Source organism: Notechis scutatus, chromosome 2 (assembly GCF_049901735.1).
Source record: "Notechis scutatus isolate UNSWTSFEM ecotype Mainland chromosome 2, rNotScu1.2, whole genome shotgun sequence".
NCBI lineage: Eukaryota > Metazoa > Chordata > Lepidosauria > Squamata > Elapidae > Notechis > Notechis scutatus.
In genome coordinates, this window is record NC_142010.1 from 54,739,896 (window position 1) to 54,760,028 (window position 20,133).

General features: G+C 36.2%; 1 protein-coding gene across 1 annotated transcript in view; it reads right to left on the reverse strand.

Moving 5' to 3' along the window:
* Positions 1-20,133, reverse strand: part of CACNA2D3 (calcium voltage-gated channel auxiliary subunit alpha2delta 3) — a 607,379-nt gene that overhangs the window by 7,719 nt on the left and 579,527 nt on the right. The window contains exon 34 of the mRNA XM_087954773.1: positions 17,257-17,368. Coding sequence (XP_087810899.1) covers positions 17,257-17,368 — 112 coding nt within the window. The remainder of the gene's footprint in view (positions 1-17,256; positions 17,369-20,133) is intronic.

Below are 20,133 nucleotides of genomic sequence, written 5' to 3' on the forward strand. Positions count from 1 at the left end.
TCTAGTCCTGCCAAGAATGTAATAAGGGTTAACGGAGAGTTTCTATAAGCAACACCAGAATGTTTCCTTCCTGCTTTCCTTACAGGATTAGGCCAGTAATTTCTTCTAACAACCGGTTCTCCGAACTGCTTAGAATGTTAACAACTGGTTCTAGCAAATAGGTGCGAACCTGTAGAATCCCACCCCTGCTACCACCTTCATCACTACACCAAATTGATTTATAGATTGATTATACACCATTAAGGCATTGCTGACTTTTAGTGACCAAATGGATTTTCTTCATGATGACCATTCCTAACATAGTCTTTCAGGTCTTCCAACTGTGCTTCCATCATGACTGCAATTGAATTGTATCCTTCTGATAGTTGTCCTGCTCTTTCCTTTCATCTTTCCCAGCATTACAGTCTCCTCCAAACTGCTAGCTTTTCACATAATGACATCACAGAAAATCAATTCTGAAAAAAAAAATCACTGGATGAAAAATCTTGTTAGAAACTCCTTGCTGCACTAGAAAAATGATCCACTCAAATATGATGTGGTGGAGAATCTCTTGTATCTATCTGCATCACCTTATAAAAAAGGAAGACTGTCACAGTTATTTTTTTTTTACTATTGAAATCAGCATGGAACAATTCTAAAGAAGAACAAGTAGCCCTTGGAAAATAGCAATGATTTAGATCACAGATTTCAAACTCGCTGTGTCACGTTGCCATCACGTGATGTTTCGTGGTATTTTTTCTATTTGTGGAGCTAAGCTGGGCATGGCCTGCACATGACACATCTGGCCTGCGGGCTACCAGTTTGACACCCTTGACTTAGATTCTTTAGGATTCAGATTAACACTTTGGAAGTCATAAAAATGGTTAATTATCTTCACTGGAAACCACTGTCTGAACATAGTACCAATTAAAATGTGGGTTAACTGGGGTCATTCTAACACTAGTTCAAGGAATTCAAAATAAGAGCAAAGATGTCAGCAGGAAAGGAAAAGGACACAGATTACCAAAATATCTGGCAACAAATATTATGGAAATCTGGATTTCTTCTCTTAAACAATAATAAAGAAATGTGTGACAGATAATCTGCACATTTGCTCAATCATTTGGGTTGTTATGCATGATGAGTACCTTCAAGGATATGTGTTACAAAAGCAATTCATTGCATCATTAGACAATCCATGCCTGTTTGGATCATTATTTCAGAAATATTTCCTTATGTAAGATAGAGAAACAGAATGACCATGAGCGGGCAAAAGAGCAGTGGAAGAGGGGCAACTTCCATATTTTGGATGCATTCTATAAGTTATTCCATTCTGAGCTACCTTGGTTCAAAAACTTTTGTGGTGTGATGCACCATTTCAGTGAGTTAAAGGTCATGACAACACTAGTTTTAGTATTATATATTGATGTAAGGGAGGAAGAAGTATGCTATTGCAAAACAAGTTTATAAAGCAAATCCCGAACATGAACCCAAACCAAAGTACTTGTTGGAATCATGGCTATAATGGCTGAATTATGCAGGGGTCATGGATTTCTTTGGTTTAGTTAGATTTCTTTAGCACCTGTTGAAATAATCTTTCCCTAGTATAATCTAACATAATGCTTGACGTTAGCTACCTATAATCTAGATAGGTAGCTAACTTCAAGCATTCTATTTTCACTGGTAGTTTTAGTGGTTATGCTGGGATTACATCTCACAGCTGTCTCATTTTGATTTTTCTTCCTGTTGGTTTAAGTCACAAAACAAAATGTGCACACATATATTCACAATTCATAATGTGGAAAATGATGTACAGTCTCTATTCAAGTATCTGTTACTCACATAATTAGCAGTTGCAAAACCCAAACCCTAATGGCATGGAACAAACTTCAACCGTTCAACAGGCAGATATCTGTTGTTTTGGTTTTCAATCCTTCTAATGTATTTTCCAGACTTCTGGCTAGATTTCTAATACACATTAAAAAAAAAAACCACCCTGATTGAATGTTACATCTACATTGCCAGGCTATTAAAAAAAGAGAGAATGGATCAGTTTTAAGCAATTAAAAAACAAAAGAAATTAATAAGACAGTAACTGAATTTCAGCATAATTTGGTGAAAAGATATATCTTATGGACAATTTGTGCTCGAAATTGGCAGTGGAAGCACATTTTTAGCCAGCTGGCCCAGCTTTGCTGAGCATGATCACTAAATTTGCTTGTTTTAACTGGGAAAGAAGAAGCTATTTCTAGTCTAATCATTGTCAGCTAACCAGGGGATGAAACTGGAATCGAACAGATCAATAATAATTACCCGGTTAAATATTGGAATGGGCCTGAGTCAGGAATCCAAGTGAAAACATCTTCCTTAAATTATTTTCTAGCTTTTATTTGAACACCTCTAACAAAGTGGGAAACCCCTACCTTTCTAGGTAATTGATTCCACTGTTGGGCAGTTTTTTTCTTCTTTTAATGTTCAACTGGAATCTGCCTTCCTGTAATTAAAATTCACTATTTCATGTCCTAAAATCTGCAATGAGAGAGAAGAAATCTTTAAAAAAAGATATACTTGTGTATCTGTGAGGGTTAGAGAAAGATAATAGATTCGAATGAGGGTGATGTTATGGACTTCAGGGGAACCAAAGTGGGCTCTGCAAAAGTGGAATTGACAATCACAGTAAAGACCAAGAAATTGGCGAATGACATCACCCCTTGGAGCTTCTGTGGATTAAGAGAGAGCAGATCATCTACCTGCGCTCCAGACAGCTGCTCTTTGTAAGCTGACCACAGGATAGCTTTCCATGGGTTTGAGTGCATAGAGACAATGAGGTTAGTCATCTTGCTTGCCATCATGGCAGTCTTTTAAAGAGAACTAAGCTTTCAAACCTTTCTAGCAAAGAACTTTTGGAAATTCTCATTAACTATTTTTAAGCGAACAGAGAGCTTTGGAACAATAACTTTGTACATGCTAGGTGAGCCTGCCTTTCATCCTGAATGAAAGAAATAATAATAATTGAAATCTGAAATAAACAGAAAAAAGCTAAATAAGGTTTTGATTCCAGAACGTTGTAAATGGACTAAGCATCCAGATAAAATTGTAATATTGAAATTTTTACAATAAGACCTTCAAATTAATTATAAAGTTAGAAACAACTTCTAATGGGAAATAGATCCTGTTTTGGTTTTTACAAGACATACCCTAAATAATTTCATTATTTCAAAAATGGACACTAGAGAGGACTAAAGATTTTAGGTAGAGGAAAGATATACAAGTCTGCAAGATGTGGTGCAAATGTTCTAACAATTAAAATATTGAAAGAGACTTTTGAAGAATGAAATCAGAAAATAGTAGTCATAATATTAACAATGTCAATAATGATGCCTGCTTCTATGGATAGTCATTGACAGGTAAGTCATTGCAATGTATAATTTTATATACCATACTTAGATCAGATCGAAGACGGCGTAATTCAAGGTTTTCTATGTCTAGAATTTCAAGTCTGGTGGCATAAGGTATTTTACAATGAGTAGAGGAGTGGAGAACTCTTCTTGTGAAATATTTCTGGACTTTCTCAACTGTGTTAATATCAGATACGTAATGTGGGTTCCAGACTGATGAGCTGTATTCGAGTATTGGTCTAGCAAATGTTTGTATGCTCTAGTTAGTAGTGTGATATTACCAGAGAAAAAGCTAGGTAGGATTAGGTTAACAACTCTTAATGCCTTTTTGGCTATGTAGTTACAGTGGGCTCTAGCACTTAGATCATTAAAGATGAGGTCCTTTTCAGAGCTTGGATCATCAACAAGATCTTGACTATTCAGCTTGTATTTTATTTTCTGATTTATTTATTTTTGCCAATATATAAGAGAGCATTTATTTGTTGAGATTTGAAGTTGCCATTTGTTTGACCATTCTGATACATAGTCAAGGTCTTTTTGAAGGGTAGCAGTATTGTCTGTGGTATTGAACAGCTTTACATCATCAGCGAAGAGGACGCAATTGCTCTTAATATGATCACAGAGGTCGTTTATGTAGAGTATGAAGAGAGTTGGTCCTAGAACACTGCCTTGGGGGACACCACTATTGACAGGTACAGAATTTGATAGGACACTCCCAATTTTGACCATTTGTTGTCTGTTTGACAGGAATGCTTCTATCCAGTTATGCAGTTGTCCAGAGATACCATAAGGTTTTAGTTTTAGGAGTAGTTTGTCATGTATTCTGGTGACTGTTGAGTTCTTAATGTTTGTCTCTTGACTGAAACTAGTTTTAGGAAACTAAAAATGCTTTAAAATTGGCTTATTTCTCTTACAATTTCTCCGTACTTGTCAATTTTAATATTTTCATCCTATTTTACTAACAAGGTGTCGTTGATCATCTAATACACATTACAAAATATTATTTCTTTGTAATAATTCTTTCAATCTATTAAGCAGGAAAATACATAAATCTTTCCTCAATTCATAGAGCAGCAGAATTACAGTATATAGTCCATGATCAAAACTAATTTCTGCTTTTTATTCTATACTTTTCTATCAATGTATCATGGCTTCACTGCCTTTTACAAAAGAAAAGGTAGATTTGAGCTAGGATTTCAGAGTAATGTCTAATTAAAAACATTTTAGAACACAAAGTCAATATTGTACTATCTGCTGGCTAGGTAAGCAAAATTAGATCTCTACTGCTATGCAATACAATGATAGTTTTCTATTTTTATTCTTTCCACTGCATTCATGGGGAACAAATAAGAGATGTTGGTCACAGAGAAAATATAGTATCCTATCATTTCCTTTAAGAAAAATATGGACTTGGAGATAGATCCAAACAGCTAAGCCTTCTCTATGCATTGACACTAGCACAAATTTTATTTTGTCTACTGTTAGGATTTCTCCATAAAATTCTTACAAATGTTAAAAAACTATAATTATAGATGTTAAAAAATAGAACTTTAGTAAATGTGGAAACAAATAGGTTTTCAAACCCAAATTAACCAGTCCAGATTTTTTTTCAAAATTAAAATTCTGTAGGTTTTTCTTTTTAAAAAACCCTTTTTTTAAATAGTTGAAAATCTGTTACGTACTTATTGAAAACTCACAATCTTTGCTATACAAGATTATTATTATTGCAAAAGCTGTTAAATTATGTGTTCTTGCATTTCATCAATTCAACACTGCTAATAGATGAAAAGATTTATTACCTGGTTTAAATCCTTGCCCAAATAAGAGCCAATTTACAATAACATTTGACTTCCTAAATTTGGCTGAAATGTACTCCAATTTTAATCGGTTTTCTTAATCCAAATAATTCCTCCCATGTATTTCTAACAACTTAGCTGAAAATATTATGACAATAATAGTCACCTTGTGTTTCAAAATGATCCCCTCCCTATGTAAACTATAATCTTTAACTTAAACCCTTTCTGTGGTGTGTTACAAATGAAAACATTAGACTTTCCAGCGATTCCATTTTAGTATTTTTCAAGAAGGAATATAGTTAGTCATGGATTTTGGATGGAAGAGAAACAGGACTAGTCATGGGTGAGCTCCCTTGTACTTGGTTCAGAAATTATCTATTTTTTCCAAGTGAGTCTTGGGGAAAAAAGGACAGATTTTTCTAATCTGATTCCAGAAAAGCTTGGGAAATAAAATTACAAGGAAATTTCTGCAAAATTATCTGGCAATTATTTTTACTTACTAAGCAGGAAGTTCCTTGTGACAAGATAGGTGACTGATTTTGAAGGAAGCTCACCAAAAATAAAGAAGCAATTTATGTATCTTCTTTATCTTCCAAATATTTCCTTGGGCATATGCCCACCAACACAAGCATTTTCTTCTAAAATTAATAGATTTTATAACTATTTATGGCTCCTGGTTAATATTCAATTATTTCCTGGGTCCACTGACTGATGTCTGTTAGGCTAAATTTTATATTTGTGGGATGGTGGGGGTGTGAGGAAAAGTTTAGAATGGTGGACACAAATCAGATGGATTGGAATCCAGCTCATAATGAATGTACTGAATTCCAACTCTATAAAGGAACTTTTGGATCTTTTGGGCATATTTAGAAATGTAAACATGCAGAATACTTTAGGCACATCCTCAAAATTAGGCTATTATGGTTAATATATTTTTCCATGTTTTTCTGGATACATGGATACATTTTCAGCAAACTATTGAACCATAGCTATTTGTCATTTTTATCTTCCAAGATGACAATGCCCATGCTACGCTAGTGTTAGAAAGATGCTAGAAATTAGTGCTCTGATTTACAATAAGAGTATGTTCTGCAGGCCACTCCAGCAATCTGAGTTTATGTAATGTATTAAATCAGGGCTGTCCAACCTTGGCAACTTTAAGACTTGTGGACTTCAATTCCCATGCTGACTGGTGAATTCTGGGACTTGAGGTCCACAAGTCTTAAAGCTGCCAAGATTGGACAGCCCTGCATTAGATAATAGATTGAAAAAGATATTGAATATCTTCTAAACTAAGGCGGCCCTTTTCAGTCAGGTACCATGCAGGTTAGGGTACACAGCTGAGACAGCATTAGTTGTGCTTGTTGATGGTATTTGGCAGGACAAGATGCGGGTGGTACACCCATCATTGTTTTCGTTGATTACTTAGCAATTTTCAATACCATCAATCACATTATCCTTCCTGACTGCATTGGATTGCAGTGGTTCACGTCCTCCCTCATAAATTGGATTCAGACAGTGGCTGTGGACCCCCCCTCCCAAATCATGCCTTCTGCCTTTTCCCTGGGGAGTGCTGTCTTACCCTACCTGTTAAATATCTACTAGACTGAGTGTTTGGGTCCCTGACTTTTAAGATGGTCTTGGATCTGTGCATTTCCCTATTCAAGACTAGTATGCAATTTGAGGGCCCTTCTGGAGTCATAGCTTGAAGAGGATCTGGATTTGTAAATATTGTTTTGCACATGTCCAGCTGCACGTTCCTTGAGTCGGAGGCTCTTCAATTGGTAATTTATTTCCTAGTCACTTCAAAACTGGACTACTGTAATGCATACTACATGGGACTACCTTTGAAGACCATCCATAAGCTACAGCTGGTCTGAAGTGCAGTGGTGTAGACAGTAATGGATCACCACTGCTTTGCAAGCTGAACCAATTAACAGTTGATTTTGAATGCAATTCAATGGCATTCACCACTATGTCTATGTGAAGAGTCCAAAACTGGATGTAATATTCCAAATCTGGTCTGATCAATGCAGAATAGAGAGGGGAAACAACCTCTCTTAGTTCTGATACAACCAATTAAATATGAGCCAACTGTGTGTGGCGGCAGCCAAAAAAGCCAATGCAATCCTAAATTGCATTAACAGAGAGTTACAATCAAAATCAAGGGAGGTACTAATACCACTCTATAAAGCCTTAGTAAGACCACACCTAGAGTACTGTTTTGGTTACCATACTATAAAAAAGATGTTGAGCTCTAGAAAGTGTACAGAGCAGAGTAACCAAGATGATTAGGGGACTGGAGGCTAAAACATACGATGAACGGTTGCAGGAACTGGGCATGCTAGTCTAGTGAAGAGAAGGACCAGGGGAGATATGATAGCAGTGTTCCAATATTTGAGGGACTGCCACAGAGAGGAGGGGGTCAAGCTATTTTCCAAAGCACCTGAAGGTCAGACAAGGAACAAAGTATGGAAACTGATCAAGGAGAGATTCAACCTAGAAATAAGGAGAACTTTTCTGATAGTGAGAACAATCAACCAAAGGGAATAGCTTACCTTCGGAAGTTGTGGGAGCTTCATCACTGGAAGCTTTCAAGAAGAGACTGGACTGACATCTGTCAAAAATGGTGTAGGGTCTGCCTGGATAGAGGGTTGGACTAGATGACCTACAAGTTGCTTTCCAACTCTGTTAATTTGTAATCTGATATTTTTTTTCTGTTGATGCAGCCTAGAACTTCATTTAGTTTTTAAAAATCTGTATTTCAACTTTAGCCCATTTTCAACTTGTGATCTAACAAGAGTTTCAGATCTTTTTTCCATGTTCTATCACCTATTATAGCCTCGTCTATCATACACTCATGCCTTTGCATTTTCCTTACTAAATAAAGGACTTTGCTAATCCCTTAACTTTGAGATGTTCACAAACTTGACCTTTATATTTTCTAACCTCTCATCCAGGTTATTTATTTTTTAGTGGTGGGCAAGCTTTCCATAGTATCCTGAATGTAACTTCAAAAGATCATTGCTGTCAGCCTTCAAGATTCTCTTCCTTTGCTTTGCATCTTTCGGCTGTCATAAGTAACGGCGGGAGGAGGGGGGGACATGATTATGGGAAGCAAGTTGGAGGTTTTAAAAAACAGAACTGTATAAGTTGGGGGGGGGGGGTTTTCTTGCTTAAGCTTCTATCCTATGCTATGTGCAACCACAACTCTTTATCAAAATATGTCAAGGTCAATGGACAGAGGCCTCATCACCACCTGGAGATGCCCACATGATGCTATACACAACTTTTAATTGGATGAGCCAATTGGACTATTGGGGGTGGGAACATTGCCATCACTTTGTATATGTGATTTACGTGCTCATTTTCTCAGATTCAGAATTCTTTTGTTGCTACCACTTGATTTCCAGTAAAATATATCTTTTCTCTAATTAATAGAGTCTAAGTATTTCTCTCTTGGATTTTGAATGAAGCACCATCTGACATTTGCATCGGTCTGTTTTAGTAGGGAGTCACTACCAACCATAGCTTTCTCTTCTTCTGGGCAGAGGTAAGTGTCGTCCTTTCCACCAAACCTGAACAGTCTTCTCCTCAATTTATGACACTTGTGGCATCCTTTCTTTGTTTAGGAGTCAAAAAACATTACATATAGTAAAGTTCTGCATCGGTTTGGGGTTTCAAAGGGAAAGAGCTCTTTCGACTTTTGTGAACCATTCCTTCATCTATTCATACAGGAAGATGTCTTGGTATTGTTGTTTCCTTGTAAGAACTTCCTATGTTCAATCGAAGAATTTCTTATTTCCATTGATAATTTGGAATGTAGATAGGTTTACCATTTCCTTTTCTTTTCAAGGACAGCCTGCCTGCACTTACAACATGTGTAGTTCTTGCTGTCTTCAAAAGCAAACAATTGTACATTCTACAGCCATACTACAGTAGTTTTCTCCATTGAGGAGGAGGAGTGACCTCCTGTACAAACATCCAGTTTACTTTCTGAAAAGTGGCTCCTTTATGTTTGTCTATGAAGCTGCCTCAACTAATAATGCTTCATTTACAAACAATGGGCTATCAACAGTCCTCAGGAACAACTGGTCAAAAATCAATCAGCTGCACTAATCAGTCAATTCTTTGTTGATATCTCCAAATCCCTTCAAATTCTCCTTTCAACATCTGAGTGCTTACCCGATTACTCATTTTAATCAAAAGCTGACAGCATATGACTTGATTAGTTGCAACCATCCATTATATTGAGGTGAAGTTTAAGTACGTATCAAAATACTTTGCATAATAATTTTAAAAATAATTTTCTACGTTTCTTTAAAAAATCCCATAGGTGAGCTGGACAAATGTTAATACAAATTATCTTGCTCAAATTGTAGGGGCAAATATAATGGACCTTTGAGGTTTGACATGGTTTTGACAATAATTGTTATGGGATAGAAACAGTTATGATTAGTAAAGGGGAAAAAAAACTTCCTCTTCCTGCAAATTAGAGTGGACGTTTCTTGAATTTTATACAGTGTTCCTTTAAAGAATCTATCAAATTTCAGATTGTTATTTGTATGTTAAGGACAAATACATTTAAGAACTTTTTTCTGTTTTCTTTGAACTGCAAAGCTTATTTAAGTCCTAGGTTTTAAGAAACCATCCAGACTCAGCTGATCAAAGTAAAATCCAAGCATATACAGATAGATGTGTACAGGTTTGACAACTCACAAGGAAATTTCAGATGAAGAAATGACAAAGAAATATCTTGTTGACACAAAGATGCCATGTTACTATAAGCTTAATACTAGAGATGATAAGTACACGCTAAGAAAATAGAAATTATAGGAATATTTTCTCGTACTATTTTGACAGCACTTCGAGCCTGCCCAGTTTACTTTGGAAGATGATTCACTGGCTAGCTACCAGATTTGACTTTCTGGAGATCTGCCTGCTGGACTGCTAGCGCCTTGGGTTTGCCCTACTTTGGGAGTAGGAGATCGAGTCAGTATTGTGGCAGCTGCTAGCCCAAGGGTTAGTGAGGGAAATGTTGAATTTATTGTTTAAAAAAACATTTATATAGCTGTCCATCTTAAAAGCAAACTCTGAATGGCTTACAATGAATAAAACAATGTATGCAACAATAAAAGCAAAAGAGACAATACATCCAAGAACAGAAAAATCTGGGGCCACAACCACACTTCTTGATGCAGACCAAAATATTCTCATTCTGCTCTAACCTCATCCTATCCCAATGCTTGGGAGTGGAGCCAGATTATTAAATACTCCCTGGAAGGTTAAAAGAGTGGGGGTTTGTTGGATCTCAAGGAGGATGGTGTTTTATATTAATTTATTTGATTCTTTTTATTAATTTTATTGTTTAAGATGTGACTTTATATTTTGTAAGCTGCCTTGAGTCACCACGGGAGAATAGGCGGAATAATAATCATAATCATAATAATAATAATATAGTAATAATAATAATAGTGCCTAGGTCTTTAGGCACAGCATCCAGTGGTATTCAGAACACTGGGTGCTGTGCCTAAAGACCTAGGCAAGCACTTAAAAACAATTGGCACTGACAAAATCACCATTGGTCAGCTGCAAAAGGCCACTTTACTGGGATCTGCTCACATAATCCGCCGATACATCACGCAGTCCTAAACGCTTGGGAAGTGTTCGACTACTGATTTGTGATATGAAACCTAGCATAGTCATCTCGTTTGCTGTGTACACCATCGCTTTTTGTGTATAATAATGCTAATAATAATAATCCATAGGCATTGACAAATTTGTCATCAATCAATTGCAGAAGGCAGCTTTACTTGGAACAGCTTCCATTCTGTGATGATATCTGTAACACCATCAAACATCCAGATTTGCCTATCCCAGGTCAATAGGTAGACAAAAATTCCAAACCTAGTCTGAACATCTGGATGAGTGTGCGATGATGATGATGATGCTATTATTGTTGTTGTTTGTTGTTATTCACAAAAAACAACAGTGTACACAGCAAACGAGATAACTATGCTGGGTTTCATATCACAAATCACTAGTTGAACACTTCCCAAGCATTTAGGACTGCGTGATGTTTTGGCGGATTATGCAAGCAGATTCCAGTAAGGTGGCCTTCTGCAGTTGACCAATGGTGATTTTGTCAGCGCCAATTGTTTATAATTGCTTGCCTAGGTCTTTAGGCACAGCAACCAGTGTGCCGAGTATCACTGGAACCACCTGAACTGTTTTATGCCAGAGTCTCTGCAGTTCGATTCTCAAGTCCTGATATCTGGTGATTTTTTTCAAGTTGTTTCTTGTTGATTCTGCTTTCACCAGGTATGGCAATGTCGACGATCCACACTTTTTTCTTCTCCACAATCATGATATCCAGGGTGTTGTGTTCCAAAACTTTATCAGTCTGTATTTGGAACTCCCACAGTGGTTTTGCATGCTCATTTTTGACTACTACTACTACTATTACTACTACTACTACTACTACCACGAAGAAGAAGAAGAAGAAGAAGAAGAAGAAGAAGAAGAAGAAGAAGAAGAAGAAGAAGAAGAAGAAGAAGTAGTAGTATTAGTAGTAGTATTAGTAGTAGTAGTAGTAGTAGTAGTCAGGAGCTGCAATGGAAAAGTTACACAAAGATCTGCAAAGTCACAATGTTTAAGGAAAGGGATCTAGAGCCAGTGCCTGCTGCCTGGTCTGGTGGGCTGGGCAGGTACCCTTAGGGGGAGGTTGTCCTGCAGACTAACCTGATTCCATTCCATGTAGGGCTTAAGCAGGTAATGATGTTTTGAAAGAAGTAAATTGCTCTGCTCTGATTGTTTTAATAAGGTGAATTTTTATTTTTGTGAAGGTATTGCCTTTACATTTACAGCTTCACCATAAGAACATATTGTCAGAATACTGGAATACTGTATAACGCTAAAGCTGAATTATTTCAAAATAATTAAACTCAAATCTTTTGAAGGACACTGAGCTTATAAAAAGCATAGATAATCAGAGGCCTGAGATGGAACCTCACAAATCTTATCTTTAAAGGCAACAGCCAAAAACATTTCCCTCCAGAAAAGTGAGCTAACGGCAATACATAATTTGGCCCTGGGATTTAAAGGCTTGTAAATCAAACCATTCTCACTGGACTGTATATATAAAATATTTCATAATTAACTTCTAACCTCTTGCATAGTTGAAGTAGTTTTTTTCACTCCCTTTTTTTCTCTTTGATGTTTTCTTTTTTTTATATACTATATTCAACATGATAGGAAAACTGCCAAATTGCCCCTTCCTTTTCTTCCTCTATTTTTAAATCAGTTATGTATTTATTTAAATTACAAGGTTCTGCTAGATAAGAGGCAGCATATGCATGCTTTCTTTTCTTCTAAAAAAAGCACATAAAAAAACAAACCTTTATCAATTAGGCTACAAAAAGGAACTGAAAATTCTTTAAACAACAGCAAAATGCTATTCACCTAAAGATAAATCCGGTGAACCTGAATAAAAAATGAAAAGAAACTTATTGGGAGTTTCAGGTGGACCGATGATGCAATCTTGAAACTGTAACCAAGCAATAAAATTTGTGGAGCTCATTTGAATTTATACCTAAACCTGCTTAGGATTTCACAATTCATAGATAAGATTTGGACCACTGTCTTCTTCAGTTTATTGTAGATGCTTCTATCTTTAAAAATGGAAATGAATGAGTCAATAATCACTTCCTGGAAAATGTGAAAAGCATTGTAACAATACCCAATTTTCTAATTCTTGTTGACAGGCACAGAGGTTCAAAAAATATAGCCTGACTTCTTCTGACTTGCTTTTTAACTAGAAGATTAATTTCATAATCAGTGGGATATAGGATGTCAAAAATTATTGATTATGCCTGCCAAATCATAACCAAAATGGCATTCCTACATAATTCTTATTTTCTTTTAGGCTCCTTCTTTCTCCAAGGCCCCTATATTTTGGAAAATAATGTAAACACTGCAATTCATGAAGTACAAATAATGCATTTTTGTCAAATACAAAGAGAGGAAAGAAACCAACTCGCATGTGTTACATATTCAATAGTGGATTAATTATTTCCAGGATTTGATTGTGTGTTGTCTACTCCCACACTGAAGAATCTTACAACTCATCATGTTTATTGGGATGAGGTCATTTTATATCTTGTACAAATGGCTTTTTGACATACGTTTGAAGCCAAGAACAGAAAATAGTGATATTCATATAATGTAAACATGGCAAGAGAACTTGTGGAAGGTTAACAATGGCTTCTATGTAAATTAAATTTAATGCCTCCTCAAAGGACTTATTTACAGTTTGGATGTTTGGATAAACCTCTGAGTTATCTAGTTCCTATAGATTTTAAGGTGGCTTACAATCAGCAGAATAAAACACAAATGAAAACTGTTGAGTAACTTAAATATCATCTCACCCCTGGACAACCAGGTTCTGCTTGCAGCTGGTTCCAATCACCTAGCAGCTCTCCCTTCACTGAAGCCTTTTGGTAAAACGCTGCCTGAATACTAATGTAGGGATGGCAACTGAGAAGGGACCAAACTGACCATTGGGGTGGGAAGGTTATTCCGTGCCAAGAGGACCTGCTTTTGGACATCCATCCATTTTTCATTTCAAAGTTGGAAACGCATTGAATGTTGTCCCAGCCCTGCACATTTGTAGAGAGCAATGGAGATAGCTCCGTAAAGGGCAGAACCATCCCTTAAACCCCGGGAAAGTCTAAGAAGAGATTCAGGCTGGTTCCTCCCCGAATGAATGGATAAAAAAGAAAGGGAAAGTAAAACACAAGAGTAAAAGTAAAGGTTTCCCTGTTGTGTCCTACTCTAAGGTGTAGTGCTCATTTCTTTCTTCTTCTTTTTTCTTTTTGGCTGAGGGAGCCAGAGTCATCTGAAGACATTTTCTGTGATCATGTGACCAGCATGGCTAAACATCAAAGGCACATTGGAACACTCTTACCTTCTCACCAAAGTTGTACCTATTTATTTACTCACATTTGCAAGCTTCCAAACTGCTAGGTGGGTAGGAGCTGAGGCAGGAACAGGCGCTCATCCTATTGCTCAGCTCTTGGGTCTCAAACCTGGGCTTTCAGCTTTCCAGCTAATAAGCTTAAATGTCTTTAATTGCTGAAGATTTGTGAAATTCTGCTACTACAGACTATCTCACAAAAGTATATGCCTAGCCTTCTTGTGGAGTCAGTTTCCTGACCTGATCTACATCATAGAGCTGACAATATTAGGTAGGTAAATGTATCTGGAGCAGACAGAAAGAAATAAAAATGCAACATTTAAAGAGCTTTATAACTAGCACTCCCAGCTGGAGCCATAAGCTTTCCATGAGCCAATACAGTTATTCCCAAAATGGTAGCTTCCTTTTTCCTGGTAAGCATGGCATTTCTGCTAGCTTCAGCTTCTTGCATCACTTTCAAGGGCAGATCTGTGTGCAGTGACTTGCAATGATTCAAGTTCAAGATCATGGCAAAAAGAGAACACCACACTTACATAGATTTAATAGGGCAATAGGTCCTTATAGGAAATTGGGCAAGGGATTGCTACTGCACCCCCCCTCCTTTATCTACCACATGTATATTATTTAAATTAATTTTCAGACTGGAACTGTCAGAAAGAAATCTGCAAAAGCTTTCAGATTATATTATTAAAACATTGTGTGGGACACACTTAGAAAAAAGTGACATCTGAATCACAGAGCCAATTTAAACATGTTCTCTCTGATGTGGTATAGTCTCAAACAGTAACTGTACCTTCTCAGGCTCCATTTATGGAATCTGTTTTATGAATAAACTACTCCATCAACACTATTTCCCACATTTTATGTTTATATAGAAGCCTAACTGTCGGGTACAGTGTTTTGAATTCTTTTCTTTCTTTCCTTCCTTCCTTTCTCTCTTTCTTCTCTCTCTTTTCTCTCTCTCTTTCCTTCTCTCTTTTCTCTCCCTCTTTCTTTCAATGGAAGTAACTTCCCACTCCACAAAGAACTAGCAAAACTATGCAAAAACATTGTGATGTCAGAAGCACAACATTGAGAATCTGCCCTATGTCACCATTCAGTGATTGCAAATGACAGTAATTGTATAAATTATACCATGAAGAATGTTCCCATGAGTCTTTAGCACTTATTTCTTTGGTTTACTATTCCTTGCTGTGAAAAAAAAAACCATGGGTGCCTTGAGATCAACATATTATTAGCATAGAATATTTATTTCTACTATGGAATATGAAATGATTTTATGAGAAAATTTATCACAACTTATTATTCTTAAAACTACATAATTTTAAGTAAAGTCATTTTTCCTACAGATTCCATCCAAGTATACATCATGACCTGAAAATACTTTTGAAAATATCAATGGTATATTTTTATTTCACATAGGGAAAAGCTGTCCATATTGAATTACAGTTCCTTTTTATATAATCATACACAAAGCATTAAATGATGAGCATATCACATTTGAAATGTTTTCCCAGTTCTTAATTTTGCAAAAAAAAAAAAAAAAAAAGAATGTGTAATTTTGCACCAGATCTTACAGTATAAAAATCTGTGTGTTGATTATTGCTACTTCAAATTTTCACCAACTTTCTCTTTTTTGAGGAGATAGCCAGTCAAATTAACCTATTCTCATTTTCAAGCATTATAATATTACTGAACTTAATAGGTACAAAATGTAACACCAATGGGGAAGACAGAAACCAATAATAAAAAAAGATACTAGGATGTATAAAACATCGTCTAGTGAGGAAATTCTCTAAGTGTAAAATTTCACAAAGATTCATGTATTCATTGTGCAGCTCTGAAACACAGAAGAACAAAAATCTGATAGAAGTATCTACATCTGGCAACTACATCAGCAGTTAATTTAAGCAGTTAACCAAGGGACTGGAAAATTGACTGCTGGAGAAACTAGCTAATAAATGTCATCTGCTTCTGACTAAACTAGGAGGAGTTACTTCAGGGTGTTCAGGTGACCATTCTCTTCCTACCTCATTTAAGATGCCTTTGAGATTGATTTGCAACCTATTTAAGTATCAAGACACTATAAACATGTTTATGTTCATAGTGTTGAGAGTTTAGAGCTTACAGAGAGACCTTGCTCTTTTGGGCTAATACCTAAATGCAGAGAATTAGCAACCAATTAAGTCTAGCTTACTAATTTGACCTCCCTCCTGGCTCAGTTTTCAATGTGTCCATATCTAAAACATTCCTTTCCTCTCTTCAGAACCAGAAAAGGAAATAAATAGCTAGTGTTTTTCTTCTCCTAAGCTCCATGTAGTTCTGTGCATAGATTTGTGAATACCTGTCTCTTGTTGTATCAATATTCTCAGTTTTGAGAGGAAAATGTACAAAAGAAGGAGGATCGCTTCAAACATCTCAAAACTTTCCCACTTACAATGGTGTCAAACATCTGTTGCCTTTACGTCTAACGTGATATACCAACAATTCTAGTATATCAGAACTGAATATTTCAGTTCCTTTTTCCAATCATGACACATGTGTCTATGCTGGGTTACACCCTGGAACAAAGGGTGAGCCAAGTTTCCAGGTCACTCCAACATAAATTCGCAAAATGTTGCTAATTTTGGAACCAGTTTTAGGTTTTCCTTCACCACAGATACTATAATTCTACTGTATCAGGAAACAGGAATGCATCAATTTGATTTGGATAATATGCCTCCTATATAGTATAATCAGGGGGCCTCATATACCTCCCCCCTTGACTTGGGCTGTGTTTTCCCTTGTGTCTAAATTTGTAATTGTATAGACTGAAGAGAAGATCAACTAATGTAACAGATAAAACAGTTGCTAACAGTTTATATGTCTTGCCATTGATTTCTCTTTGAATTATGGAACTTCATTAGATAGAATCCCAAGGAAGGGCTCCTATGAAGCACTAAAGTCACATGGCTTTACCTGATTTACTTATTACATTTATGAGGATCATCGTCTAAGCATTATCCATTCTGATGGAATTCGAGTAATATTAAGAGCCAGGTTTCCATGAGATTAGCATGAAGTTTAGAATTTTTCAACCAATTCCACGGAAAAAGAATTAAGTACTTACTTGAAGCAGTTGTCGCAATAAATATTTCCTGTGGTCTCCTTGATTGTGCGTTCAGAAACAAAAGCTGGATATTCAGTGTCACAAGGCTCTAGGGTTTGCTTCAATCGCTGAGCTAAAGAAAATAAGGGAGACTGAAGGGTTTTGATAATGACTCCATTTACAGTTCTTCGGTGTGAGATGCTGTATCAATGTTTTGGACCTTGTGAAATCATTACAGTGCTCCTGCCACCCTGTGATTTATGCTGGTAATGCATAAGATTTATTTTATAATTAAAGACATTTTAAAAAGACACAATGTACTAAGGGATATCCTTATAATACATGACTTTACTCTGATGATAGTTTGATAAGAAAGACATGGGATACTGATTCAGTGGTAACTGCATACATAAGTAAATGTAATATTTATGAACATATCAGCAACAATATAGATGTGGAACTGAAGTGGCATTTCAAAGTCATTCCCACCCTTATTTCTTAAAAAAAAAACAAAACAACACCTAGTTAGACATGGGAAATTATGGCAGTATTGTTCTCCTCAGTTTGGTAACATTCATTCAGCTGACAAGAGTGGCATTAATACCATACTTTGTATTTGCAATACAACTTTATAATTTACTCAAAGCTGTTTTGAAAAGCCAAACTTATTTAATTGTTTAACCTTACCCCTCCCTATCTTAAACCTGTTTGGAGAAGCTTTAAATCTATTATTTTTAATATTCTCCTTATTGCTGTTCTTTGCGTTATGCATATCGTATCGCCGGGTTGCATTTTGCCCACCACTTCATTCAATTATTTTAATATTAGTAGTTTAAATGTGTGTGGTTTTGATATCCAATTACTTATAATATATTGTTATCATTATTTTGGTGTACATTAGAAGGCTACAAGATATGCAAAAATATAAATACCATCTTCTGCCATGTCCCTTACCTAGTTAGCTATTATTTAAAATATTGATGACCAATTATGACAATTCTGTCAGAGAAGAAACATGAAAATCAGGTTGGTGCCAACCAGTTTAACATTCACTAACTACAATGGGTCTATATTAATTATGACAAGTTTGGATCCAGTCCAATTTTCTTTCAGTTGAAGTCAAGAAGAAAAATTAAAAGAAAATCCTATATCCTCAAGTTTTATTTTAGGTTTTCTTTAAAACCAACATATATCCATGCCTGTAAATTGTGTGTCTATTTGTATAGTGATAAGAAGTACCTGATGCCATATAATTATTGAATGTAACATCTGGGACTCCTATGATCAGTGCTTCATATTCTTTACTGAATTTACTGAATTTGTCAAAGTAAAAATAGGATGCAAACAACTGTAAATATTTTCTTTCTGTTTTGCAAGGTATATTCAGGAACTACCACCCTCCTCCAATCCAGCCAAAAAATAAAAAGGAAAATGAGATTTCATAAATCTCATTAGGATGGGATAAAACATCTTGCTCTCTATATTTGGATGTGTGCTGGTAATCATCTCTCCTATGATTGCCAGCTCACGCAATAGACTATAAACATCAACTGCATTAAAATGATGCCTTTCTTGTGATCAGAATGAGGGGGTACTTTGCAGCCTTCTGGTAATTAACAAAAGGGAGCAGGTGAAGTGTGTAATTATGTGCTCAGGTTCCAGTGTAAAGTAAATTCTAAAAGGCAGTATCGTTATCTACTGAGGTAATGGCAAACCTGTGTCCGTAAGGAAAGAAGGATGCAAGTTAATTATATATCCGCAACGCATATTTATTTCTAATTCTTCCAAAACAAAGAGTTGTGGATAGCAAACCATTTCACTGGACACTGTGAGACAGTATAATTTGCGATAGTTAAATAAAGATGCTATTTTATTGGGAAGATCTCAGAAGTGGTTGGCCATTGCCTGCTTCCTGAGGGTGGGGAGGAAGAGAGACAGAGAGCGGGCGGGGGGAGGGGGGGGGAGAGACTGGCCCAAGGTTTCCCAGCTGGCATTGTACCTAGCATGGAACTAGATTTCATAGTTTCCCAGTTTCTAGTCTGGTACCTTAACCACTACACCAAACTGGCTCCCCATATATGTTTATACTGCAATTGATTTAAATCTCAGGCACTAGGGGAGCTTAAGACTTCTTCCTTAAGACTGGTAAATCATGCAAAAATATTACAGTGGTTACATAGACTTTTTTTTAAAAAAAATTAAATTCCCATAACTATCTATCTCAACCAAGTTGCTCTGGGGAGTGAGCCGGATGATACAGTGTGCCTTGCGTTGGTTTGGGGTAGCTGTTTGACAAGCCACCAAGGTGATTTCTTTTTCAGTACAATGTGCCATAAAAATTGTTCTATCCAAAAGAGGCTATTTACTTATGACTGTTACCAATTGCATACATTAAATTCCACCAGAAACCTAAACCACAAAAACCAATGGATGTACTTAATTTGCTCCTTGCATTGGACAAGCCCACCACTAGGAAATAGGAATTCCTTTTTTCTCTTTTACAACTTCTGTCCAGATTATGTATTTAGTGGGTGCATACAGGAGCTTACACAGGAGCTACAAAACTCTGGGTGAAATACAGATTTTTGCACTGGGATTGATTCTTGCAAGATTAGTGTAATGACTGTCTCTCCCCTGCTTTTCCAGCAATGGTAGAAGTTTCATATAATCTCCAAGAAACTTGTTGGTTTACTGAAATTCCAGTGTTTGAAAAAAAAATAAACACAATGCAGTAATGATCACATCACTACAATACTGATAGAAAAGCCCTCTATGATAAAAAAAAATATTGTTAAACTGTCCTACTCCAACCTAAAAAATAAATAAATTCTTTTTTGTGCATAACCCTAACCCTAGGGAAACTGGAGCTTTCTGTCATGCATCAAGCTTTGTGGAATA